The sequence below is a fragment of the Biomphalaria glabrata genome, chromosome 10 (genome assembly GCF_947242115.1).
Source record: "Biomphalaria glabrata chromosome 10, xgBioGlab47.1, whole genome shotgun sequence".
Classification (NCBI taxonomy): Eukaryota; Metazoa; Mollusca; class Gastropoda; family Planorbidae; genus Biomphalaria; species Biomphalaria glabrata.
In genome coordinates this window covers 39,339,334-39,366,661 of record NC_074720.1, presented here as the reverse complement: position 1 = coordinate 39,366,661, position 27,328 = coordinate 39,339,334, and the positions used below count along the sequence as shown (strand labels likewise).

General features: G+C 39.5%; 1 protein-coding gene across 5 annotated transcripts in view; it reads left to right on the top strand.

Moving 5' to 3' along the window:
* The window catches only part of LOC106073495 (rab11 family-interacting protein 2-like), an 88,781-nt gene that overhangs the window by 29,396 nt on the left and 32,057 nt on the right, over nt 1-27,328 (top strand). For all 5 annotated transcript variants that reach the window (XM_056045336.1, XM_056045337.1, XM_056045338.1 and 2 more), the window contains one exon: nt 13,653-13,691. In XM_056045336.1, coding sequence (XP_055901311.1) covers nt 13,653-13,691 — 39 coding nt within the window. The remainder of the gene's footprint in view (nt 1-13,652; nt 13,692-27,328) is intronic.

The following is a 27,328-nucleotide window of genomic DNA, read 5'->3' as shown; positions in this document are numbered from 1 at the left end:
CCTAGGTATCACATTTAAATACCGCATCACAAAACAAGAGATGAGTGACAGGATTAGTTCAGCGATCGGACCCCACGATGATCTGCTAACTACTGTCGAAAAAACGCTTGCTAAAACTCTATGGTCATATTACAAGGTCCCCCAGGGCTCGCAAAAAACCTTCCTTAAGGGAACACTACCAGGAAAAAGAAAAAGAGAAAGCGATGTGAAGACAATATAAAAGAATAGACGGCCCTGTCATTGAAAGATATTTTATCAAGTGCAAAAGACAGGCATGGAGAAAGACGGTCAACAGATCTTGTGTGATGCCCCAACGATCCAACAGACTAAGGAATAGGTGAAGGTGAAAACATCGTATTTGTTAAATCTTACTAGATTGCCATGGCTCTTCTCTTGCAAATAGTAAACTGTTAACCACGTGCATTTAGAAGTGAGGCGCTCCAAGAGACGTTTACCTTACGATAGACAAGACATCCGAATTCTATTTATAGATCGAACGACTCCGGATCTCTCTTGAAATATCTTTTCGATTATTTTTAGCCATGCCGAGGACGAGAACAGAAAATCGATGACTTAAAACGTGTGCTTGAATGGTTAGGTCTAGTTCTGTCGTTGTTGCTTAATAGAGTTATATAGGACGAGGCGTATTGCTTACATCGGGGATGCCGAACTCACGGCACGGGGGACCCAGATCGAGACCATTCTTTATAGAAGGCCTCATCGCTGACCTGCAGCGTCACAACCTGTGGGCAGTTTAGACCAATAGCCCGTTGTCACGTCGTACAGACCTGTGACGTGGCGGACCAGGCCCGCGGTGCTGTCCGGCAACTTCCGGATTCACTGAAAAGTTGTTGGCCCATCCGTTTCTGTGGCCCACGGTTAGCGAGGGTCTCGTGTGGCCAGGACAACGACCAGCCGCCTTAACTTTCCCCCAGTTAATGCCAGGCCCTGCCTATGACCTAGGTTTACAAAGTTTACAGTTCCATCAGTTATTACTGTCCGAACTGCTGGGGGGGGGGGGAAATCGAATTCCAGTCATCAAACGAAACTGTTCATTAAGTCATAAAACTGAAATTTGAAGAGTCAAAAATCAAGCATAAGCATAAGTTTCCTCTCCCACTTCAGAAAAACCCATCCTTGGCCTACCATTGTCATGGGCCTGAGACAAGTTTGTTTTCATAGATAGCAGAGCGGGCCGATAGTTTAGTTACTAAGTAATTTGTTCAGATAGAATTTCAATGCTGTGTTTTGTGCCCAGGAGTTAGTCCCCATATATCTGAACTCTCTTCGGGGGGGGGGGGGGGGGAGGGGGACAATGGAGAGGGTTAGGTGAGGTCAAGTTGAGGAGGTAAAGTTGAGGTCACCTGTTTGGTCCACAATTGTATAGTCGATGGTTTGGTTTACGATATTAGAGTGTAGTCAGTGATTTGGTTTAGGATGGTAGAGTTTTCTCTATGATTTGGTTTACGATGGTAGAGAGAATTCATCATTTGGCTGGCGATGGTAGAGTGTAGTCATCATTTGGATGGCGATGGTAGAGTGTAGTCATCATTTGGCTGGCGATGGTAGAGTGTAGTCATCATTTAGCTGGCGATGGTAGAGTGTAGTCATCATTTGGCTGGCGATGGTAGAGAGTAGTCAATGATTTAGTCGACGATGGTCTGATCTTATTCTGTCCACTTTCTAGTTTATGTTGTTTGTGATCCCGGCTGACCTGCCCACCCGACACTCTCGTTCACAGTTAAATGAAGAGTGCTCACACAATACTGCCGACTCTGACCAAATATACTCACCCACCGGCACAAGTACCGGGTAAATACATACACGTCAGTCTGCCAGTTTGCAGACGGGACGCAGACATCACTGGGCGTATTGATTTCTTAATGTTAGATAAAGGGACAAAACTCTCGAGAGTGTGTATTCCATTCAAGAGTTACTTTACCTGACTAAATAACTTTCTTTGTAATCCGGTTTCCATTTGAGATTAACGATCATTCTCATCTTTGTCTATTATTTAAGACCCTGAGACTATTAGTTGACACTATTTACTCTATATTAGATCATTATTGGTAAAACCTAAACAGGCTTTATAAATGTCCCGTTATGTTTACTCCTAACACCATCCCTTGGGCTGTAAGAGGGTAGATACCAGTGTCTATTAAGTTTCTCCAGTATTGTAGGCTTTTTCATGCTAGACCGTAGTACCAGAGCCTCTAACTCAGAGGTTCTCAACCTGTGGGTTGCGACCCCTTTGGGGGTCGATTGACGATTTGCCAGGGGTCGCCTAAGACCATCGAAAAAATGGATTGTTTTTGTCTATTCTTCTATTGCTGTGTGGGTGGGGGTCGCCGCAGAGTGGGGGGTTGTAAAAAGAGGGTCGCCGAGCTTAAAAGGTTGAGAACCGCTGCTCTAACTGTTCATGGATTCTAAAAGACACGATAGCAAGTGCGTTGTTCTGATGTTAACTTGCATATTCTGGGCAGTGTTAAGAGATGTTTGAAAAATGAATTGTAGTTCATGACCTCTAATTGGCAGAAACTGAAAAGAGTACACTCCAACGATTCATTGCTAAAAAAAAAGGTTTTCATGGGTTAGGATAAGATCTAGATTTGTTTCCCTTTGTTGAGTCACAGCTTAAAACAACGTTATCGGATGGCTGCCTGGTCGTGCGGTTTGCGCGCTGGACTGTCGTTTGGATTTATCGATGGTTCCGGGTTCAAACCCTGCCCGCTCCCATCCCCCGTCGTCCTGCGGGAGGTTTGGACTAGGAAGTAAACTGCCTTCAACTCTGAAGGAACATCCGAAACATGTAAAACATTTTACAAACATCTTGTTCAACGACTCTCTCAATTTTTGTTTAAGACTTCTACATGCCTTGCCATTAAATCTCCACTGATGTGATTCGTTCTCAAAATGTGATACTTGCACCCAAGTTAGCCTTGTTAAAGACAAGGTGTATACAGAACTGCCAGCTCTGGAAACCACTGCAAAGTTATCTTTTACTTCAGACGAGTTGTTGGAACTCTTCAAACTTAATGAGAAAGAAAGTCTTGTATTAAGACAGCTTTTTTTTCGTCCTTTTCTTGCGTGACATTTCCCCCCCAAATTGATTGTACATATGAGAATGACGTAGTGTGTAGCTTTGACTGTGCCACATGGTAGTAAAAAAATAAATAAAAAAGCGAGTTGACTTTGTAATCCAACTACTGATTGGTTCCGCAAATACCTGACTGCTTGTCAAACGTAATGAATGATGCTGGCATTATTTGACTTCTGGTGGACTCTTGTACACGCTGGTGTAGTTTTCTGTCAACTGGGGAACTCGGGGTATTTGAGAGTTTCACGATCAACTAATAGAGTTGAAGGACTTGAAATTGAGCTTCAATGTTGCCAACTAAAAGATTTGAAGGACTTGAAATTGAGCTTCTTTGTTGACAACTTAAAGATTTAAAAGGACTTGAAATTGAACTTCAATGTTGCCAACTAAAAGATTTGAAGGACGTTAAACTGAGCTTCAATGTTGCCAACTAAATAAAAGCTACTATAAGAAAAGGTTAGAAAAAAAATCATTTACCCTAAAAAAAAAACCACATAGTTTATCAACACTTCCTGTATTCTCTACACCGGATACACCAAAACGCTTTTCTATTTTTGGATGTTTCCATGTATGAGAATCTCCAATCTTCTAGTGTGCTCTAATATATTTTTATGTAATCTGATTGTACTTTTGTGACTTTTGTGCAAACTGATTGTACTTTTGTGACTTTTGTGCAATCTGATTGTACTTTTGTAACTTTTGTGTAATCTGATTGTACTTTTGTGACTTTTGTGTAAAATGATTGTACTTTTGTGACTTTTGTGTAATCTGATTGTACTTTTGTAACGTTTGTATAATCTGATTGTACTTTTGTGACTTTTGTATAATCTGATTGTACTTTTGTGACTTTTGTTTAATCTGGTTGTACTTTTGTGTGATTGTACTTTTGTGTAATCTGATTGTAGGCTACTTTTGTGTACTCTGATTGCACTTTTGTGTCTTTGGTGTATTCTGGGTTATTCTAGTGTATGTTTGTAGCTTTTGATTGTAAGACAGCTACAGTTGAAAGCACATTCTGGGCTTGTTATGGATCTCTTGTGGATATTACGTACAGGTAAAAATAATTTTCTGTTGTAGAGTACACGGTCTCACGTCCACAATGTTCTCATTAAATTTTTTAATTGTATTTCTTTCAGCTCACCACACACACACACACACACACGCACGCACACACTTTCTACTCCCGTGATGCTACCTAATTAGTTGCATTTCAGAATGTTTAGCGTTGTCAAGAAAAAGAACAACAGAAGTGACAGATGAACTCCTCCTGGTATTGCTAGGCTTTTTTTGGTAATTGTAGGCTTTTGGCTGACTCGAGTCACCGTTTTTCAAAAAGAGGGCGGGGAGGGGGGGGGGGTTGAAGAAAAAAAATGGTTACCAGAGTGTCAAAGACAAAAGATAAAAGTAATTGAGTGTTCACCAGTAGTCTTGTTTTTTTTTTGTTTTCTATTGAAACCCAGTAATCCTCTTTGAACTTTGACCTTCACACTTCCCTCTTGCTCCTAGTTTTACTCCCCTAATAAAATTACTCGGGATCACGCGTTCTTTGTTTAGCATTTGTCTTCATTTTGATTTTCAATGACCTTGAGTGACAGCAGACGTCTGCACGGATCAACGGGGGAGTTAATCAAAACAACAAAATGTGGCCGCAGTTGTTGTGTTTTTTTTTATTTGAGCTTTGGATTTTGGAGAATTGAGAGAACTGCTGATGTGTGTGCTTGTGTGTGCATGTGTGTTTTCTTATTAAAAGAGTGGAGAAAAAAAGCTGTTAAATGTTGTCGTCTGCTTGACATTAATCGTATATAGGACAGATTGAGAAGGTCACGTGACGCGGCAATAAATGACGCTATAATGTCAGCCTGGCACTTTGGGTAGTCAGAATGTAATTATTGGTATTTTTATTGCAAAACTTATATCAACTCTGTCTGTCTGTCTGGTACAAATTTTATACATGTTATTTCTCCCACCTCCCATCCTCGGATTAAGTTGAAACTTTGCACAATTATTCATTGCCCCTAACAAAACATTAATCAATCAAAGAATTAATCAATTAATTAATTGTTTAGTCGTAATTAATTTTTTTATATAGAAAAGGAGAAATAAATCATACAGTTCTGAGAGATATGGCAAATCTATTTGTCAGCCGAGGATTGAATCTGATATACAATAAGATAATCACTATATTGGTAGATCGAATTTGTACACCCTAAACTATAAGAAATTCTTGGCAGCAAAGCTTAAACAAGAAGCCGACGCTCTGCTAAAATACACTAAAGCATAAGTACAGACCTTCAAATGCCTTGACCTGTGAAATTTCAAGTTTGTCCCCATTGACCTTAAACGCCCTCACTGCCTTCGCCTTTACTAAGTCTTTGGTTTATATTTCAGTATGTCAGGACTTGAAATGTACACTTTCTAAGGCTTAGTTTTTATTTCACTCTAATAGAGTTTACCTGGGATGGAGGCTTGATCGCAAGACTCACTCGCTAACGTTTTAGTATTAAGTATATCACACACGCACGCACACACATCCACACACGAACACACTTGTCTGACCTGTCCTCACCGCGCGCCACACACACACACACACACACTTCCCCCCCCCCTTTCCACCTAGACTTTGAAAGTGTTGGGGCGCTCAGTTTCAGAGAGAGCGCCCCTAGTGTAAACATAAGGATTAGCCCCGCACGTGATTGAGAGGGGCTTAGGCCCAGTGTGTAGGGTAGGGTCGCTCGGGACGTAAGGTCGGCTTTGGGGGGGGGGGGGGGGAGCTTAATCAAGGGTGTGATCAATCTTGATGGTGAGTGTGTATATGTGTGGGAGGCCAGGGATTTTCAGTCCATCGCCCATCTTCAAACTCTTAAGTGATTGTTGAATTAAAGTATGTGTTGGACCATTCATTAATTACCGAGCAATGTCATCAAATGTATACCAAGTAAATAAATGTTTATTTGTTAATTTATTGGTCCGTGATTCGTAGTAAAGTTAAATTCCTAAGCTATTTCGTTTGAAGTGCAAAGTATTTTACTATTTGGTTTCCTACATTGATCTTTAAATATTGGAGAGTTCATTCATGACGAAACAAAAAAAAAAAAAACTATCCATATGGTGTATCGGTGTTACAGAATGCAGGAAGTGTTGATGAACAGTGTTAATTAAAAAGTCGGATCGTTTTTGAGCAATTTGTAGCACGCCCGAGCTAAATTTTCTAAGCCCTTGCATTTGTAACGGAAATTAATTTTAAAATGGAGGAAGCTTTAGAATTTCACTCTGTGGCTGAAAACATATTATTTGGAAATTAGACAACAATAACTAGCGATAATTAATGAGATCTGATACGAAGATCAACTTCCACACATCAAGATATTGTTAAAATTAGAGCTCGATTCTTTTTCTATGCACAGCGTATATCAACTCACTCTCTGTCTGTTATAAGTTTTGAACATGAGAAATAAATCTTGCAGTATTGAGATATATTGCTGTAAATGAGGAGTTTTTCTGCTTCGATAAACATTGTTGTTTTTTTTTGTGGGTGTTTTCTTTTTTAAAAAGCGCGGGAAATCGGAAGGGGGCGGAGATGTCAGAAAAAGATAAATGGGGAAAGGGGGGTAGTGTTAGTGCCCATCGCATATTAAATAAAAATGTGCTGGTTGTTGATCCCGTGAGGTTGGAGGATGCCTGACATGTAAATAAGTTTGTTTTCGATCTGCAGACGGGTGTTTTTGTCATTTGCATTGTTGTATAGCAGTGACGAGAAGGTCGGTGGTACCCCTATGATGTGTGTTATTAAAATGGATAGAGACGAGCTTAGTTGTAAAGTTACGAATGTCTCTAAAGTGTTATTGGAGTCATATATGCTATAATATGTTCAAGATGTCAAATGATCTATATTGGAAACACAGTCAGGACCTTAAAAACACGACATCTCCGCCCCCTTCCGATTTACCGCACTTTTACACCAGCGTAGCTCATTTCTTTTCAGCCTCGATAGAGAACAACACCGGACAGATAAGTTCACTTTTAAGACTATCCCCCCCCCCCCCATAAACAGAAAATCTCCAAAGAAGGTAAACTTTATTGATATGTTCATCTTTGGGAGAGACCATGTTAAGTTGGGAAACTTGGGCTGAGTGGAGGCTAGCGAGCACATTGGCGTCACCGTGCCATGAGTGGGATCATTAATATGCAGGTAGCAGGTAGCCTTTATTGAGGTGGCTTTACACAAAGAAGAGGTAGCAAACACATTTGGATGGGAAAGTATTGTTGTTAACTTTTGAGTGACGTTCCACCCAAGCAGAACTAGATAGACTGATGTTAGAGAGAGAGGGGGGAGGGGGGGAATATTCGCTAATTTAAAATCTAATTACATAATTGGATGTCACAGCTTTAGAACACATGTGGCGCCCGGTGTGTGCTATTGATTTGTAGGCCTACACGCACGCTCGCACACACACACATACACACACATTATTTTACTTCTTCCTTTCTGTACACGCTAAAGATCGTACAGCACAGCGGCCAAGAGCTGGCTAGAAGAAGTAGTTTTAGTATTAGTTACTCTAAGCAAAACAGACAAAGATGGGTTAATTGATGATGTATGTTCACTTTAAGCCAGCGGTTCTCAACCTTTTAAGCTCGGCGACCCATCTTTACAATCCCCCATTCTGCCGCGACCCCCCCCCCCAAACACGCACACAGCAATAGAAGAATAGCCAATAACAATCCATATTTTCGATGGTCTTAGGCGACCCCTGGCAAATCGTCAAACGGCCCCCCAAGGGGGTCGCGACCCACAGGTTGAGAATCCCTGCTTTAAGCTGTTAACAAATATCCTTTTACAATACCTCTATTCAAGTCACTACTTCTTGGAACCTGGACGCTGATTTCAAAAACGTCTCTAACGATTTTTCTAGAAACTTAACAGTTGATGTGTATCGCTGAGAAAAGAATTACTAACACGTTGGCCACACGGGGGAAACTCTGGTTTGACCGTTATCATGGAGGATTTAGCCATCGAATTCAGCTCGTTCACCTTTTTTGAAAATGCATTAAAAAAGCGATGGCCAGGATATCCCTTTCTTTCCAGACAAATGATAGTATCATAGCGTATCTAGAAAGCTAAAAGCATGAAATTGCGCTTAGCAAAAACAATTGATAAAATATTGCTAATTGCACAGTTATATTGTTGTTGGTCTAGCTAGATCTATTACAAATGTAATTAAATGACTAATACAAACTAATTAATACAATTACACTTAATATAAGCTATGTTTTATTTTTCAGTATTTGGTATGTTTTTTTTTTCTTGTTTATGGCGTGATAGATTTCTGGCTTCACTGTTTTATCAAATGGCGCCCGGCTTTATTCACTTTCACCGCAGAGACACGCCAAATGCTCTTGTCGCCCGGCTCTGACGCCCGGCTCTGACGCCAGACTATGTCCATTCCTTGATGATATCGGTCCATTCTTTAATGTTATCGTTTTTAAGATCCCCCCCCTCCCAGAAGGAGGTACGTTCTTCTTCTTTTTTGGTCGTCTCGTTAGTTATTTACTTTTTGTCTTTTTAAGTTTCGCTTTGCATGCTGGTTAAAATTTGATGCGTCTCATTCTATAATAGTACTTACTCCCCCCTTGTAGGGAATACTCATCCACACTACTGTACTAAACATAAGCTTTCACTTTTTCCTCATTCCCCCCTTCCCCCCCCCCCCCTTTTTTTCCCGAAGTCCTGATGCTATGTACCAGATTATGAAACTCTCGGAACTGAGCCCCGATGTCATGTGATCGTCTCTTATTACGTCATCAGCCTCAAGACAGCGCGCGGCGTGAACTAGGGCCAGGTGATTGGGTGCACCTCACACCTGATTGAATCACTCGGGTTCCAGTCTCTTTGTGTGACCGATCTGTTTGTGCCCTTGTCACCTGGCCTTGCAGTGCCGGGTCTTGCTAATTATACATGCGCTCTGCACTTCCATAAAAAAAAAAATGTGGGTGTTTTCTTTTTAAAAAAGCGCGGGAAATCGGAAGGGGTTAGAGATGTCAGGCAAAGATGAATTGGAAAAAAGGGGTAGTGTTAGGCTAGGCTGCTTTGATAAATGAGTTCACATAAAACCCTGGTGGAGCTAGATGTCGCTGCTGCCTGGCGACGAGCTGCCGTTCTAGAAGCCGCTATTCTAGTTCGGTCTGTAGAACTTCTTTGTCTTGCGTATCCTTTTTCTCTCACTATGCTGCAGCTGTTTGTTTTTTCTCTAGTCAATTTTTATTCTAAAGAAGGGTCACGCGCATAAATACGTGTATATTTCTGTCAAAAAAGTAGTCCCGTGGTTAAAAAATAATGCTTCATGTTTTAAATGGAATATAGATTTTTACTGATCGTTAAGTATAGTCGTTGTAACTCCAATTTATTGTATATTAATATAGGCATTATTACGTTCATTACAAAGGATGTAAAGAGAGTCTCCGAACTAAATGTAAACTGTGAGTTTTGTTGTAAAGTTGTGTGGGTGTAAAGCTAAGGCTTTGTTTTTGTTTTGTTTTTCCCATTGTTGTTGTTTTGTCGCTGGCAGCTGTGAGGGTTCTCACGTTCCGTCGACGTCGCCTGCACACGTCCCAGTGATTTGTTGACTTCCCCAATCCTGGCAGCATGGCGTACCGTCAGTTTGTTCGTCAAATACAAAGTGGATACACAGTGGGGCGCCGAGTTTTTCCATCTCGTTATTTGGTAAGGGAGGGAGGGGTGGAGAGGTAAGAGTGGTTTTACTGACGGGAAACAGGTCGACTTGAATATTTCTTTGCTGTAACTTAATAGTTTTGTTTACAGTTGCTCTTATTAGCTTGCCAACTCTTCGTGACCTCAGGCTGTACACTGGACAGGTATTTCGAAAATGGCTCTAACGATTTTCCTAGAAATTTGACAGTTTATGTAAATCTTTTAGGGGAAAAATACTTTTTAAAACACGGCTTCAACGGGAATTCCCGCACTCGCCTCGCATGTTTGTATTCAGTAGAGAGTTCAATCAATAAATCGTCTTATGGTGAATACATGGGCGCAGTGAAAAGACTTCTTGCAATATTGAAAGATTACAAGAAATAAATAGAAAGAGAAATGATAGAGCACCATCAGCTTCATAAAGAAAGAAATTGATTAAAAAAACTTTTTTAAATCCTTATTTTTAATAGGGAAGATATTTCAAAGTCTGCGAGAAAGTCATCTATTTTTTTTTTACCTCTGACCTCGCGTTGTATGTTACTTTTAAATTGTGTTGGACTTAAGTTGGTCTATTTTCTAAAAAGTCCTACTTTGATTCTAGTCTCGAAAGCTTGGAATGAAAGGTTTGTATATTATAAACAAAAAAGGTGTGTGTGTGGTGTGGGGGTGGCACTAGGAAAGAAGCGCACGTGCCTTTTTTTTTTAAATATGAATCTAGGTCGAGGACTGAACTCACACCTTACAGCTGGGGCTCTACGTTGAGAGCTAGCGAGCGCGTTACCATTGGTTTCTTTGTGATGACATTTTGAGGCGTACCTGGCGAGGGGGTGGGGGGGGGGGGTAGTCTCCCCCATGGGCGTAGCCAGGATTTTTTTTTCGGGGGGGGGGGTAGGGGGAATGTTTCTCCCCCCGCCCCCACTGGCGACGAAAAAATATGTATGTATGTGTGTGTGTGTGTGTACATAATCTTTATTACATTCTGACCCTTCATTCTTTCGGAACACGTTTATTGTGCCCTAGAATAGGTTTTTCCTGTAGTTAGTGGAAAAATTGTTGACTCCCCGCCATTGCCAGCAACCCCCCCCCCCACTGGCTACGCCCATGGTCTCCCCCTCCCCAATCCCCCTTCACAAGTGTGAAGTCTACTATCTCTCCTTCTGACTGAATTGACCCTTTTTCTCCGGGCTGCAATGGGGAAAAAATGTCGTCTGCGCCCATGACCGTGATCTTACCTTCATTGCATTAAAGCGAAGAGAACAACAAACTGTGAGGTTGAGGTCTTTTGAAGTTTGTAGACTGATCAACTCTGAAGGCCTATGTGCTGTCAACGCATATATATATAGAGAGACGTTTGAAATAGATGATATATTAGTAGGCAAGTAGGTCTTCAGTATAAGTTACTCTCGTAGACCTGTGTAGTTAACAAAAGCTTTTTTTTGTATGACTGTTTACATGGTACTAGAAACATTGTGTGTGTCAAAGAATAAAGACAAGCTAAAAATAGAATAAAAAATAAAAAAAACAGCACAGCAATAGGTCCGACCAAGTTTGATCTGCTTTTCTAAATGAAGATCGGACTTCACAGCCATCTTTGAGTTCATATCAAATAAGATATTGTTCAACTTTGAACACGCAAGAGTCTATGGACATTCGTGCTATGAATGGAACTTCAAACATTGCATAAGCCTACACTATATAAGGCATCGAATTGTTTAAATTGTTTAAAAATTTTATTTTTGATATAATTGAGGTTATTGAATGCACACACACACACACACACAATTATATACTCACACTTACTTACACACAAGCCCTAACATGCTGACTCACACACACAGACCCACTCGAACCAAGGCTCTCTCTCTCTTTCTCACACACACACATATTTTTACTCATCGACCCTGTTTGTTGATTTGTTGCTGACACGTTTGACAAGATTTCTGATCAACAAGAGATGGCAAGTCGAACACACACTGACACAACAGCAAAGCAATGACATGAACTGACATGGCATTAATGACAGCAATATGTCCGCATGTCATGTCAATTTCTCTAAATATGTCCCGCGTATGTTAATATGTTTGTTTGTTTTATTAAATCACTGCCATGAAATGTGTTTGTATTTTTATAAACCTATTATGTAATTCTTAATAGCCCCAGCTGACTGATTGTCTGACTCCTCACCACTTGTAGACGCGAAAAAAAATGGAAATTTCGCCCATTTTCTCCTTACTCTATACTTGTAATTCTTCTTCTTCTTCGTTCTCATTTTAATGTTGAAGCGTTCATATGACTAGACCAATACATGAGATGAACTGCGCAGTGGTTTCCAAATCAGGGAGCTCTCCATATAGTTTTCTTTCTATTGGGGTGTTTTGGGGCCAGTGTCTTAGACGGGCCGTTTGGTAAAGAGAGCAGTTTTGGAGGACATGGTCAGCATTCTCTGTTGACACTCCACACGGACAGATTTCACTGGTTCCAATTTTGAGCTTCCGGTACATATGTTGTCTCATTCTGTTGTGTCCGGTCCTGAGTCGAAAGATTAGACGTTGATCTTGTCGGGATAGCTTATAATAGGCATCATCTTTTCTTGTGATTTGGATGAGAGCTCGTCCATTTCTCATTTATTTTATTTACAATTAATTTCTTCAACTCTTCTGGATAGAGTGCAGAGTTTATACTTGGAATAACGAAGCACTTTTCGAAGTAGTTTAGGTACTCTAAATAACCACCAGGGTTACACATAAGGCAAAGCTGAAATAAACAAAAATTAGATCTAAGATTTAAGAATGCACACAAATTGTCAAGAGTGAATGTTAGGGATTGTTCTTAGCTCTGTGGGGGATTGTTCTTAGATCTGTGGGGGATTAGGAAATATCTTTTCAAATAATAACACGGAAAATCTGTATGAATGTGCATGTGTGTGTGTATAAACGTACGTGTGTGTGTTTGTGTGGAGAAATTCACTACATTTTGAACTGTATACAAAATTTTAAAAATTTAAATTTGGATAGAGCACTAGAAAAATCTTTATCTTGAACAGATTAAGTCTTCCGGTATTTCCGCATGTAGGCCCTATTCCATAGACTTATATATACTATATCTAGACTGGACATGGTCTGCCTTTAAATGAAGGTTTATCCAGTGCTAAGCACGGAGAGGGAATAGAGGAGGGCCATTGACAGGTCTTGTTTGGTGCCCAAATTGTTCAACAGACTAAAGGATGTTAAAGGTGCAAAAAAGGCCTATCATTTGAATGTTATAAAGTCTAGTAGAGTTATATATTCGCTTAGCTGTTTTGTTTTTTTTTAAATATTCATTAGTTATTAAGAGCACAATAATCGCACATAAGTTGTATAAATGAAGAATGGTATTTAAAAAAAAAAAAAATCTATTTCGTGTTACAGTACATCATGGCTATTATTATTATTATTATTATTATTATTATTATTATTATTACTATTATGTTAGAAATGAACGAGTAGTCATTCTCTGGCGCTGCCAGGGTCGAGTTTCGCTAAAGAGAAACAAAATTCATCGTAGTCCCTTTAACAGTTTCCACTGAGGAATTTTCTGGTGATGTGGCAGGTCTGCAGCAGTACCGCCTTCTGACAGGCAACGAAGATGTTCCTAGGAATGTTAAGGGCCCCTAAGGTGTCTGTGAGGTCAGTTTTTATTATCCCCTCGGTTGATATAACAATGGGGTATATTGTTATTTTGGACAATTTCCATAGACGCTTAATCTCCAAGCCCAGGTTCCCATATTTTCTTTGTTTTTCTATCTCAGTTTTTCTTTTATTATTATTATTTTATTTTATTATTATTATTATTATTATTATGTTTCAGTTTTACGAGCAAGGAATCTAATCGCCAAAGGGAAGGGAGGTAAGTGATCTTTTCATTCAATATTTTCGTCTAGAAATCCAAGCTGGTTGTAGAATTAAAAGACACTTAAAAGACAGAGAAAGAGACCAAGAGAGAGAGAGAGAGAGAAAGAGAGAGAGAGAGAGAAAACAGAAAGGAGAGTAGGAAAGCAACAGTTGTTTTCTTCAAGACTTGTTGGACTGCAATTATCAATTACAGTGTACTTGGACAGACTGAGCTAACGTTACATCAAAGCAGACTACTGGACCTCATTCATCAATCGTAAACAAACAACATTTAGTCACGTGGTTCTCTATCACTTCTATACATATTACGATCTAATTTTTTATACACAATGGCTATCACGTGACAGTTTGTTTCGTTGTTTTATCAATATTATCACGTGACTAAACGTTGTTTGTTTACGATTGGTGAATGAGGTCCATTCGTATCCACTGAAATCACGTGACTCAATTGCTATGCAACTTCCTGATCATACAAACCCACTTTCAAATCTTTTTTAAAAAAAATAGCTATATGCCTATTATCCACTTACATTTACATCTTCTCGCGCAGGCGCATTAGGTGGCAATCTGTCTTCATACAATTCGGTCTCCAGGATGTTTCCAGGCGGTGTCCACTGCTCTGATGTCCCCTATGAAGGTGCGGCGCCAAGTTATACGAGGGCGTCCCCTGTTTGAGCTTTCCTCGTATCGGCCTCCATGTCATCGCAACTCTTGGTATGCGTGTTTTATTCTGTAGAAACAAGTGCCGCAAACCCCATGTGAGGCTCGGTCAAAATCCCATTAATTGGTCTAGTCCTTATTCGACATAGGGTGTCCCTGCTTGTAAATCGATCTCTTTAACTGACTCTTAAAATAAGCCGCTCGAAGCATAGAATGGTTTAGCCTACATCTAATATATATAATTGAAAGTAAGGAGTTTGTATGTATGTCCCGAATAAAATGAAAACCGTTGGACCAATCTTGATAAAACCTGGCATAAATGGTTTTTTTTTACATCCTGGCGGAGACCGTAGTGTATGTTTAATACCCCTACCATAAACGGAGAGCCCTAAAAATAGACAAAAAGTACCCAATTGTTTCTCTATTAAAGAACGAAGCTTTTTTAACAAAATGGGTAAACCCGTTTTTATGGTATTTCTGTTTGATTTGACTGTGTCGGCTGAACGGGTAAATCCATTTTCACAGTCTACTTTTATTTTCGTGGCGAAAAAAAAATGTGAAGGGAACATTCTCCATGTTTGATGTAGATCAAAGTTCAATCTAGTAGATCAGTAATACTTTAACTAAATCAGTAATACCTAAACTAAGGCCTGCAAACCGCCGGTCATACCGGTTAGTATAAGATTAAATAAATAGATCATTGTATTGCAATGACTTTTCTAATGAAAACTCCAATAGCCTACTTTTAAATGCGGCTATTTTCTTGGTCGTGACTACTTTCTCCACTTCTGAAAATGCTTTTAGCTTTGCACTGATATGGAACACAATGTATAGACTGAATTCAGTTTGAGGGTACCATTTCCTACAAGTGGATGAAAAGCCCGACATTCGCCCCTGCGGGCGCCACTTTTGAAAGGATCACTAGTCTGGTCAATCCAATTGGAACCACTCGTCTGTGCGCTGACGTGGAGGCTTCTGTGACCTTCACCGCATCTGCCATTTAGTCTCCAGACTATCAGTGCCATCATTGGTGACACCGAGCTCTGGCCCACACACACGAGCGCACACACACACACACACACCAAACATTATTTCGAAGTTAAAGTGTGGACCGTACGTAAGCCTCTTTGTGTGAGTTCAACATCGTGCATGTCAAGGTCACAGAACTGAGACGGATTTCGTTGATAAATACAATGATCAACAAACGCTAAGTCCTCGTTGTAAACTTCAAATTCGCTTGGCTACCTTTCGTGGGGGGCTCGAGTTTGAATCCCGATTCGAGATTTGGTTTGCTGGGCGCCTAATGCTGACACGGACACCTCCCAGATACCCACCTCCAAAAGAGTTCATCAGTTTCTTTGGCCAGCGGTTAACGAGCAGGGTGTCGTGTGGCCAGCACAACGACCAACCGCCTTTAGTTTTTCCCCGACTAAGATCAGGAACCCATTAGAATTGGGTGGACTCAGTGGCGTCCTAAAAATCCTGAAATTCAAAATCCCAGTCTTCACCGAGATTCCAACCCCAGGACTCCAAGCTTGGAAGCCAACCGCTTTACCACTCAGCCACCGCTCCCCTAAGTGATCATGAACAATATACAATTTATCGATAATGTTGACCGCGTTGTATCAGCTAAACGCCTTGCATTGTCGGGGTTCCTTAACTACTGTTTACTCACAGAATTGTGTTTCATTGTAATTGAAATAGATATAGAATTTTAAAAATATGTCTAACTAGCACAAACTCTTAAGTGACTGTGAATTTGAAATAAATATCTATTCTTATATGTTTCTTTAATACTCTACCGTGTGACTTATACGATCTTTGGGACAATATTTTTTCCTCAAAAAGTTTTTTGTAAGGTGAAAAAAAAAAGCATTAAAATAGTGATTTTTGACCTTTGTTTAAAATGTCAATTCATCTGCTGTTATACAATGGTTGTCTCCCCTGTTGCCGGGAGACTGCACCGGAAGAGACGGCAGTTTCGTCAGAGAAGGGATAATGCTACGTGACAAGGGGAGATAAATTACTACTCTGCCGCCACTGCATTAGGGTGATGGAATGAAGGCCAATAACTCGGCCTGGCTGAAATGAGATTGCCATTCAAATAAATGTGAGTTTTAAAAAAATATATACCTCACTTGATTTTTCGTAGACGCGTTAATAAGGTTGATAAGTTTTGGCGAAATCTCTTTCAACCGTTTGAAGAGCAGACCAATATTAAATATCTATTTTTTTTTTCAGAGACGCAAAAAGGGACCACTGTTAGGGATGAGAGCGTGACCTCCGTGTGTCGAAGGTGCCGATGGGAGGAAGGGGGAAATTTTAAAACTGACGTTTCAAATGAAAGGCTTTAATATGCTTTTATTCTTGTATGCTCCCACAGTATAGGCCAAGAATTTCTTTTAAAACCAAAAGATGATTTTTGGCTAATTATATTACTACTATAGGCCTATGTTGATTTGGTTTGTTGCCCAAAACAGCAGGTACAGCTAAACTAGTGTTGGCGTATTGTAGACTTAATGTAGAACTTGATATAAGCTTGAACAGACTTCTTTTCTAGACAAAACCTTTTATTTTTAAAACACAGCTTTCAACTTCACTGTAGATACCCGTAGAAAAAACTGTTAAAATGTATGCTTTAAACTCACTAAAAATGCGTCCTTCTGTCACACGTCTTTCTGTCACACGTCTTTCTGTCATATGTCTTTCTGTCTCATGTCTTTCTGTCACACGTTTTTCTGTCACACGTCTTTCTGTCACATGTCTTTCTGTCACACGTCTTTCTGTCACATGTCTTTCTGTCACACGCCTTTCTGTCACACGCCTTTCTGTCACACGTCTTTCTGTCACATGTCTTTCTGTCACACGCCTTTCTGTCACACGCCTTTCTGTCACACGCCTTTCTGTCATACGTATTTCTATCATACGTCTTTCTGTCATACGTATTTCTATCATACGTCTTTCTGTCACACGTCTTTCTGTCACATGTCTTTCTGTCACATGTCTTTCTGTCACATGTCTTTCTGTCGTATGAATTTCTGTCATACGTCTTTCTGTCACACGTCTTTTTGTCACACGCCTTTCTGTCACACGCCTTTCTGTCACACGCCTTTCTGTCATACGTATTTCTATCATACGTCTTTCTGTCACACGTCTTTCTGTCACACATCTCTCTGTCACACATCTTTCTGTCACACGTCTTTCTGTTACACGTCTTTCTGTCTCACATCTTTCTGTCACACGTCTTTCTGTCACACGTCTTTCTGTCATACGTCTTTCTGTCACACGTCTTTCTGTCACACGTCTCTCGCTTCTACTTCTCTCTTCAACTTTCACTCCTTATTTATTAACTTGAACTACGACAGACCACCTCGTGATTTCATCAGAACGAGACAGCTGGAGGTCAGGGGTAGAAAGGCCGCGGGATACACATTTGAGACCAAAAGAAATTTCGCTGCCGAGGACAGACGCAGACGGCGAAAAGAAAATCTAAATCGACCACCGGCGGACAATGGTTATATCTGCTTTCGATGGCAAAATATGTAGGTCACAGATGGGGCAACATAGCCCTCCTTTTTCTCGCTGTTACATCAGAAACAAGCACGTACACTCCATAGCACTAGACATCTCTTAGTCCCCCATATTCTATCTTAGTGTTTCCCAAACTGTGTTCCGCGGAACCCCAGAGTTCCGTGAGGCCTGAATAGTTTCTCCAAGAACTGGAACAATTAACTAGTAGGCTATCTAGTCAAATAATCTCTCTAAAGAATAAGCAAACTGTTCCGCTAAGTGTTTAGGATGTGCCAAGTGTTCCTTTAAGGATTAAGTTTGGGAAACACTGGTCTATATCAAAGCTTTCGGGGCATGTCTTGACGCGAAAAAACTGCGAATACTGTTGTATTGAATACAGTTCGTTGTATCAATGCTTAATTTTGTTTCTTGAATGTAAGTGAATGTTCGAAGCACAGAGTTGTATGCGGCCTCGTGTTTACTATTTTGTTTCTTGATTTCAACGCCAGCTGTTATCACCGATACACGAGACGAAGCAAACAAGATCAATGTACAGCTTTACCACTGTTTATATAATATTTCTAGGAACATTATAAAATGTATCAAATTGTCCTATTGTGACAAAGAAATCCAAGCCAGCGCCATCTGTGTTCCCTTCTGTTGGATCAGAGGTGGAATAGCTGCACATTACTTTGTTTCATGTTTTGTTGTTTGCTCTGGTACGCCCATGAAAAAGGGACCCAAATAAGAGTCGAGGTCAAGTCTCTTTAGACCGGTCGAATATCGGAGATCATGAATGAAAGGTGGGTTCTCCGCCGACCCTGCTTGTTGGGGGGGTTCTTCCACTGGAATCTCTTTCTGTCGCAACCAAGTTTTTAGCTCCATTGACAGAGGTGTGGGTGTAGGTCGCATATTTCGGACAGCCGTTCATATTTCTTCTATGTGCCATTACTATTGTGGAAGGGTCTTCAATGAGAGGACGTCCTCCGTATAGAAGGATATAGTCGGGTGGGGGGGGGGAGGGGCTGGTGTCTCTTCTCTCACACTGTTAATCTATTCGGATCACAAAGGGAGTTGCTATGGTTGCCATTTCTGCGTCATGGAAGGCGCCACGGTGAGATCAGGAAACAGAACTCTTGGTTGAACTGCAGACGAGCTCATGACTGGCTAAAACTGGATATAACAAGAACTTCTAGAAAAACACGAAACTGCCTTATAAATTTACACCACGTGACAATGTCTAAATTTAGAAATACAGACTTTTGAAATACCAATTTGCTAAAGTTTGTAGGCTATTTATTTGATTTTAAGTATTTGTAAAAGGAATCGGAAGCCGTATTTTCCCTTCGACACTTTTCACCTTGACCCAATAACGGTGTTGATATGCAATGAGGAGGAGTAACTCTTTCTACTTCCTCGGGAGATACAAGGGGAGTTATGCTGTTGGTGTCGTCACGGTCAATGATGAGTGAAAAAGAAAAGAAAAAGAGAGAAGAGGGACGAAACGAATCGTCTGCTCCTTGTGCCTGCACATGCGATACCGTCTTCCTGGGAAATCGATTATCTTCTCCCTTTGTTCTTTTTTGGGGGGCCAAGTGTTTGTGATCCAACCAGTTATGTTCAGAGGAGGTATAGGGAGGAGTCTGAAAGAGAAAGGGGGGGGGAGTATGGCGCAGAGGAAAGTGTATTTCCTTCTCTCTCGTCCTCTCAACAACTGGTAATCATGACTAACTAGTCACGTGATTGGACAAACAGCTGTTCAGTATTTCTTTTATTGGAGAACCTTTTTTTTTTTCCCTTCATCACATTAATACTACGTACTCTATGTGTGCAAGTCAAAGAAAAAAAATCAAACTCTTTTGTTTGAAGCGCATCAAAATAATGTCTAAAATTTAAACATCTCTATCAAATATCCTGGACTGATGTTCCTCCTTCGCACGCAAGCACGATCTGGTGGGGTGGATAAATCTGTTGAGTTGTAAACTTCTCTTTGAAAAGCTTGTTAAAGTTACAGCATAGGTAGATTGTTCTAAGTTACTGACATTGTCTTCATTTTTGGCAAAATAGAAATAATAGGGTTGCCACTGTTGAGCATCACCAATGAATGCTGACCATGTTCCTCAAAGCTGCATGCTTTATCAAGAGGCCCGAACAAGACTCTGGCCACAAAACCCTCTTATACAGCAAAAACTATACGGAGAACTGCCTGATCTGGACACCACTTCGCGGTTCATCTCAGATATAGGATTACTGGTCTGAACTCTCCGACATGTACAACGAGAACGAAGAAGAAGAAAAAAAATAATTCAGAAACATCTAAAAACCCTCACTTTTAATACACGGCCGTAGGTTTGTAGCCTCAATCAGCTAGTACAATTAAACCGACGCAGGGGTATACATTCCTTTAAGCAGAACTTGAAATGAACACGAGCAGCCCTCTTTTAAAACTAAATATAATTTATTTCTAAATGCACACTGATTCAACTTGAACGTAGAAGTATGGAGACATACAAGTGAACTGATGATGGAAACAAAGTCTCACTACAAATACACGTCTTGTCTGTCCCTCGTCTCTTGCTAGTCTCCTCTCTTCAACTTTCTCATCAGTATTTAACTTGAATTACGACAGACCAGCTCGTGGTTTCATCAGAAACTCTTCAGCCTACACAACCAAAAACATCCGCTCTTCTTCTCTCACGGTAACTTTATATACACGTACATGCGCTCCATAACACATTGTTGATTCCTTTACGAATGTTTCTTGGTTGCACACCCCAATACTAAATGACGTGTTCCTCCAGCCATTTTATTTTGCATGTTCACAATCGAACTACATTGTTGAAGTTTCAAACGATATTTTGTTAAGGAAGTCATAACATCGAGCGACATCTTCCCATGCTCGTCTCACTGCTCAATGTCAACGTATTTTTTTTTGTCTTAACTCTTTCTCTCCGTAATTATTTTCCTCGTTCCCATAGAATTATTCATTTTGCTCCTTTGTATTTCACTATCCTGTTATGATTAAACTTCAATAACTTTAATGTTTGATATCTGAAAATGTTATATTTGGTATCGAATTATAGGGGAATGCACGCTCTTTTTACACAACACAAACTAATGTTTATAAATCCAAAAATTAATTTAGTTTTATGGGGTTAAATCAACGTTGACATCGCTAGTTAGGAGAGAAAGAGTTAATTGTACAAAACGTTTATTAAATTTAGAATTGTATTATTTCTTTTAATTCATTGCTTTGAGTGATTAGTCCTGGACTGATGTATTTGTCTGTTACCTGTTATGAGTTTAACATTCATATTTTAAAAAAATAAACTGCATGTATGGTGTGTATCAGGCAATATACACGTTTATTTTTACACGTATGTTCTTTTTTTCTTCTCTTAGCCATTAATTAGACACAATCGTGTCCTCTAACCATCAGGTAACTGTCCCGCATGTCACCGCCTCGTCCTTATGGACAGGCGAATTACATATGTCATAACGACCTGAACAAATCACTCGCTCCGAATCACCCTCCCCCACCCCCCTCCACTAGTGGCCTGTCTCAATTTTCTTTTTCCTTGGGATTAAGTGAACTGAACGTCGTCTCGTTAAAAATGAGGTCAGATCGCACGAGTTATCGCGGTCATTGTTCTGTAATTAGTCACGCCCTGACCACTCCCTGACCAATCCTGTAATTAATTAGTCCTTGGCCACGCTAACTAGTCTTCCGTTGACCACCGGATCCCACCGCTGTGTAATCGACGCGTCAATTTAACGTCATAGCGTAAGTATTACTATAAAAAAAAAAGGGTGGGAGTTTATGATACAAACCTGAGTCTACATTGCGTCTATTGAGAAAAAATAAAAGAATATTGGTGCAATGTTTGAACTTGCTCCGAGAATGGGAAGTGAAAGAGATAACGTGAACAAGATTTGGCCCAGAGCGCAGGGGCGGACTGGGTGTCGAAATCGGCCCAGGCATTTCTATACAATTAGGCCCGTAAATTACAAATCATATGTTGAGCGTCCAATGAATAGGTATACCTGTCCTCAAAATCATTATGTTAAGCTTGAGTATCGATAACTGTACACATGCAGACAGTGAACTCTATACGTTTATAAGAAATATAGGCCTTATGTTGTTTTTTTTAATCGCTCAGTCTGTAGCCCCTAAAAAGGATGAAGCCCACTACTAGTAGCACTGTCTACGGAAGTAGGCTATTAAATTAGTTCGGAAAATTTGTTAGATTAAATTAGTATTACAGTGTGGAGAGATTTTTATAAGAGAATATTGTTAAGCATTTAACAAGTTGATACACAGTGACATCCATGCGGCCCTTTCCGTGGCCCTACCGGCCCATTTGGGTACCGGCCCGAATGCCCAAATAGCCAGTTCGCCCCTGCCAGAGCGCATTGCATTTAACCTGTTTTGTAACTGCATTTCACTGTTGTTAAAAAATAATAACTGAAAGTCAAACATAGCTACATAACATTTTAATGTATTTACCTTGTGTCTTTTGGGGGATCCCAGTGATCTATTAATAGCGCGTCATGTAACTATAAATAGCGTACAAATCGTGTCTGTGTAAGCGTCCAAGTACGAACGTATTCTTGGGCATTCGAGATAAAACATAGAGAGCGATATGTTAGCAGTTAACGCAATGAGATTCGAAAAAAAAATCTGCTTGTCCAGCTTTCCGACTTGTGGCCAACGGTAAAAACGTTTGGCTACCGAACCAGGTGTCTCAGGTTTGAATCCCGAGGATGAATGCGATTTCGTGATGTTTCGGAGTCCACCCAGGTCACGTGGTACTTAGTGTTTGCCTAAAAAGGCAAGAAAACGTGAAGAGGATTGGATGGCGTCGAACACCAGGCACACCACACTCACACAATTGTCATCGCAACTTGTCTATTAGTACTGAAAAATATAGTTTGACTTATCGGTGGGGAAGGGGGTATAACTTGATATCAAATCGACCTGCCTATCGCCAAGGCCAGTGCATCCTATGGTAGACTGTCTACAAATGTGTAGAATAGACGAGGGATTACCATAAGTTCTAAGTTTTGTGTCTATCGGGCTGTCATCATTCCCACAAGGCTCCATGCCTCAGAAATGTGAAAAGTCAAGACATGCACACACACACACAAAATGAATCACTTCCACATGATCTGTCTGAGAAAAAAATAATGAATGTTAAATGGCAAGAAAAAATTCCTGAATTCCTTCCTCTGAAGATCGGACCTGCAAAGCACCCACACAATCCTGCAGTCTCAGTTGCGATGGGCAGGTCTCATCTCCAAAATGGAAAATTCCCACATCCCTAAAAGACTCTTTTTATGGAGAGCCAAAGAAAGGAAGCGACTCCTCATAGACACCCTTAAAGCGTCTCTGAAAGCCTTCAACATTGACCCTGTCACCTGGGAGATGGAAGCACATGGTAGAGCATCATTGCAGAGAACAAGAGAACAGCGCTTGCAGGAAAAAAACAACAACTAGCGACTTAAAAACAAAATCAAGGCAACCGACATAAGCTCCAGCTGGACCAACTTGCCCAGTGTGCAGCCGAACTTTTCAGGCTCACATAGGTCTTCCCTGCCACATGATGAGGCATAAACCCCCAGCGCAAATCCCTCAGCCCCCCATGGACGACGGAAGTGGTGATCGTCGAATCACGGTGGATAAACTATATAATTTGGCATAGCCGCGGTGTACACAAAATCCAACAATGGAATCATTTTCGAGATTTAATCATTGAAAACAAGTAACATAAAAGAAAGTTTGTTTTTAATCAGTTCCTTCTTTGTGAAGCTGGTGGTAGTCTATAGTCTATACATTTCTCATTCTATTTATTTATTGTAATGCTTTAATAAAGCAAAGAGTCTTCCCGGTAAGCTTTGCACAATCTGTTTCTTCTATTACATTTCAGCCATACACATATATAAATTTAGACTGGAAAAGGGAAATAACTTCATGTAACTTGAAAACGTATATCTATTGTTGTTGGATTTCCGAATTCTGAAAAAGTTGCATAATCTTCAGTCTTAGAGATTAAACAAAACTACACTGCTCATAAATGCTGTATACTAAAGTACACAAGTCACAAAATTTCCTTTCATAAAACTCTTTTATCGGCCAGTCTATATTTACTTATGTCTATGATTTCAGCTAATTGCTACATAAGACGGTGCGCAATTATTCATGTACCGTCTTTTATTTATTCCACACCTTACTGAACACAAACAAACTTTAGAGGGGAGTGCGGTAATTCCATGGGAAACGTGTTCTAAATAGACCAAATTTAATTATAAGATGATGCTATTTTTTTAAATATTAGAACGGTAAAACCAGAGTTTTAACTGTGCGGCCGATGGCGTGGGTTTTACAGTGAATGGGGCACGTGAACAAAATTATGTCCAATAATGTTAGGAGGTCAATATTTAAAAAAAAAAAAAAAACAATAGTTGGCCGTTTCTTAGAGTTTTTTTTTTAAATGGTGTCGTTGGTAGAGCAATTAGCTTCGTGATGTGTCGACCCATGAAGGAACCTTTGACAGCACAAGTTTCTCGTAGCTGTTTGGTGAGAGGACCTTAAGTGACCTATCGACCTCCTTTGACCACTAAACTTAATTGTATCCCCGTGGCCAAGAATACCGTGATCTTGATCTGCTATTTATTGCTGCCCATGCGGCTAACTGGTTTTGATGCCCGGCGGTGTGTCTATTTTTAGACCTGGGAAGGGGAGATAACTTATATTGCAATCTAGTTGTAAAGCCTAGGTTTTTTTTTTGTGTTGTTTTTTAATAGAAAGACTGCAATAGTGGTACTAGTGTTTAAAGGTAACAGTATAGGCACCCACTGTCCCTTCTGTAGAAAATCATTTTAAAGTTAAAAATCGAATTTATTTGGTGGGAGGGGTAAACCTGTAGTTTGACGTTGTATAGTCTCTGATGTAAAGATCGACCTCGAAGTAAATGTTACACTGTTTGCACATAATAAATTGGTGAATAATGTACTAGCTATTTGTGTAAGCAAAGTGTCCGCGACCTTGTCAAAAAAAAAAACTTTCTTAAAAAGATTCTCCACCATACATACTTACACATATAGACCTTTGAGTGATCTGTATATCTTTATTAGATCCATACTGTGATGCAGTACAACCAGGGGGATGTGGGGAGGTCTGTCCCAAGAGAACTCACGCTTTAGACTTGTGTTTAGACTTGTGTTTAGACCTGTGTTTAAGCTTGTTTAGACTTGTGTTTAGACCTGTGTTTAGACTTGTGTTTAGACTTGTGTTTAGACCTGTGTTTAGACTTGTGTTTAGACCTGTGTTTAGACTTGTGTTTAGACTTGTGTTTAGACCTGTGTTTAAACTTGAGTTTAGACCTGTGTTTAGACCTGTGTTTAGACTTGTGTTTAGACCTGTGTTTAGACTTGTGTTTTGACCTGTGTTTAGACTTGTGTTTTGACCTGTGTTTAGACTTGTGTTTAGACCTGTGTTTAGACTTGTGTTTTGACCTGTGTTTAGACTTGTGTTTAGACCTGTGTTTAGACTTGTGTTTTGACCTGTGTTTAAACTTGAGTTTAGACCTGTGTTTAGACTTGTGTTTTGACCTGTGTTTAGACTTGTGTTTAGACCTGTGTTTAGACTTGTGTTTTGACCTGTGTTTAGACTTTAGTTTTGACCTGTGTTTAGACTTGTGTTTAGACCTGTGTTTAGACTTGTGTTTTGACCTGTGTTTAGACTTGTGTTTTGACCTGTGTTTAGACTTGTGTTTTGACCTGTGTTTAGACTTGTGTTTAGACCTGTGTTTAAACTTGAGTTTAGACCTGTGTTTTGACCTGTGTTTTGACCTATGTTTTAACCATAAAGAAACAAAAGACAAAATAAAAGGGTTTGTTTTAGATGTGTCTTTTGTTATATTATGTTTGTGTGTTCTCTTCGTGTGTGGGCTTGACTTCAGATTCTGTCATCTTAGTAGAGTATTCCAATAAGAGAAATGGAGAACTAGCTATAGGGTTAGAGAAAATGGACGAAGAAAAGAGAGAGAGGGAGATAGGGAGAGAGAGAAAGAGAGGGTGACTTAAGTGAGACATGTTAAGTCCTGAGAGAGAGGAAGAGAGAGTGAGAGAGTCAAGCATGTAAAGTCAAGAGAGAGCCACAGGAGAGTAGATACAAAGTCATTAAGAGAGAATGGTATATAACGTCATGAGAGAGAAAGAGCGGAAGACTTATAAAGTCATGATTCAGAAAGAGAGAGACGTATATAAAGTCATGAGATAAAGAAAGATGTATATAAAAAGTCATGAGAAAGAAAGAAAGATGTATATGTAAATATAAAGTCATGATTCAGAAAGAGAGATTTTCTATAAAGTCATGAGAGAGAAAGAAAGATGTATATATATATAAATATAAAGTCATGATTCAGAAAGAGATATATATATATATATATATATATATAAAGTTATGAGAGAAAGCGTAAGGCCCATAAAAGTTATGAAAGAGAGATGTATATAAAGTCATGAGATAGAGAAAAAGAGATGTATATAAAAGTCATGAGAGCGAAAGAAAGATGTATATTTAAATATAAAGTCATGATTCAGAAAGAGAGATGTATATAAAGTCATGAGAGAAAGCGTAAGGCCCATAAAAGTTATGAGAGAAAGAGAGATGTATATATAATTATAAAGTCATAATAAAGAGAGATGTATATATAAAGTCATGAAAGAAAGAGATGTATATATAAAGTCATGAAAGAAAGAGAGATGTATATATAAAGTCATGAAAGAAAGAGAGATGTATATATAAAGTCATGAAAGAAAGAGAGATGTATATATAAAGTCATGAAAGAAAGAGAGATGTATATATTAAGTCCTGAAAGAAAGAGAGATGTATATATAAAGTCATGAAAGAAAGAGAGATGTATATATAAAGTCATGAAAGAAAGAGAGATGTATATATAAAGTCATGAAAGAAAGAGAGATGTATATATAAAGTCATGAAAGAAAGAGAGATGTATATATTAAGTCCTGAAAGAAAGAGAGATGTATATATAAAGTCATGAAAGAAAGAGAGATGTATATATAAAGTCATGAAAGAAAGAGAGATGTATATATAAAGTCATGAAAGAAAGAGAGATGTATATATAAAGTCATGAAAGAAAGAGAGATGTATATATAAAGTGATGATTCAGAAAGAGAGATGTATATATATAAAGTCATGAAAGAAAGAGAGATGTATATATAAAGTGATGATTCAGAAAGAGAGATGTATATATAAAGTCATGATTCAGAAAGAGAGTCTAGTGGGATTTAGAAAGTCTTGACAGACATCATGTAACCTTCATATTTGTTATTTACTTCTAACCTGGCCACACAAAATGCTTCAGTGAGCACCTGGCTTCCCAAAGCGCGTGAGTTAGTTTATCGATTAGTTCAGCCAGTCCTGCATTATTTTCCTCGAGT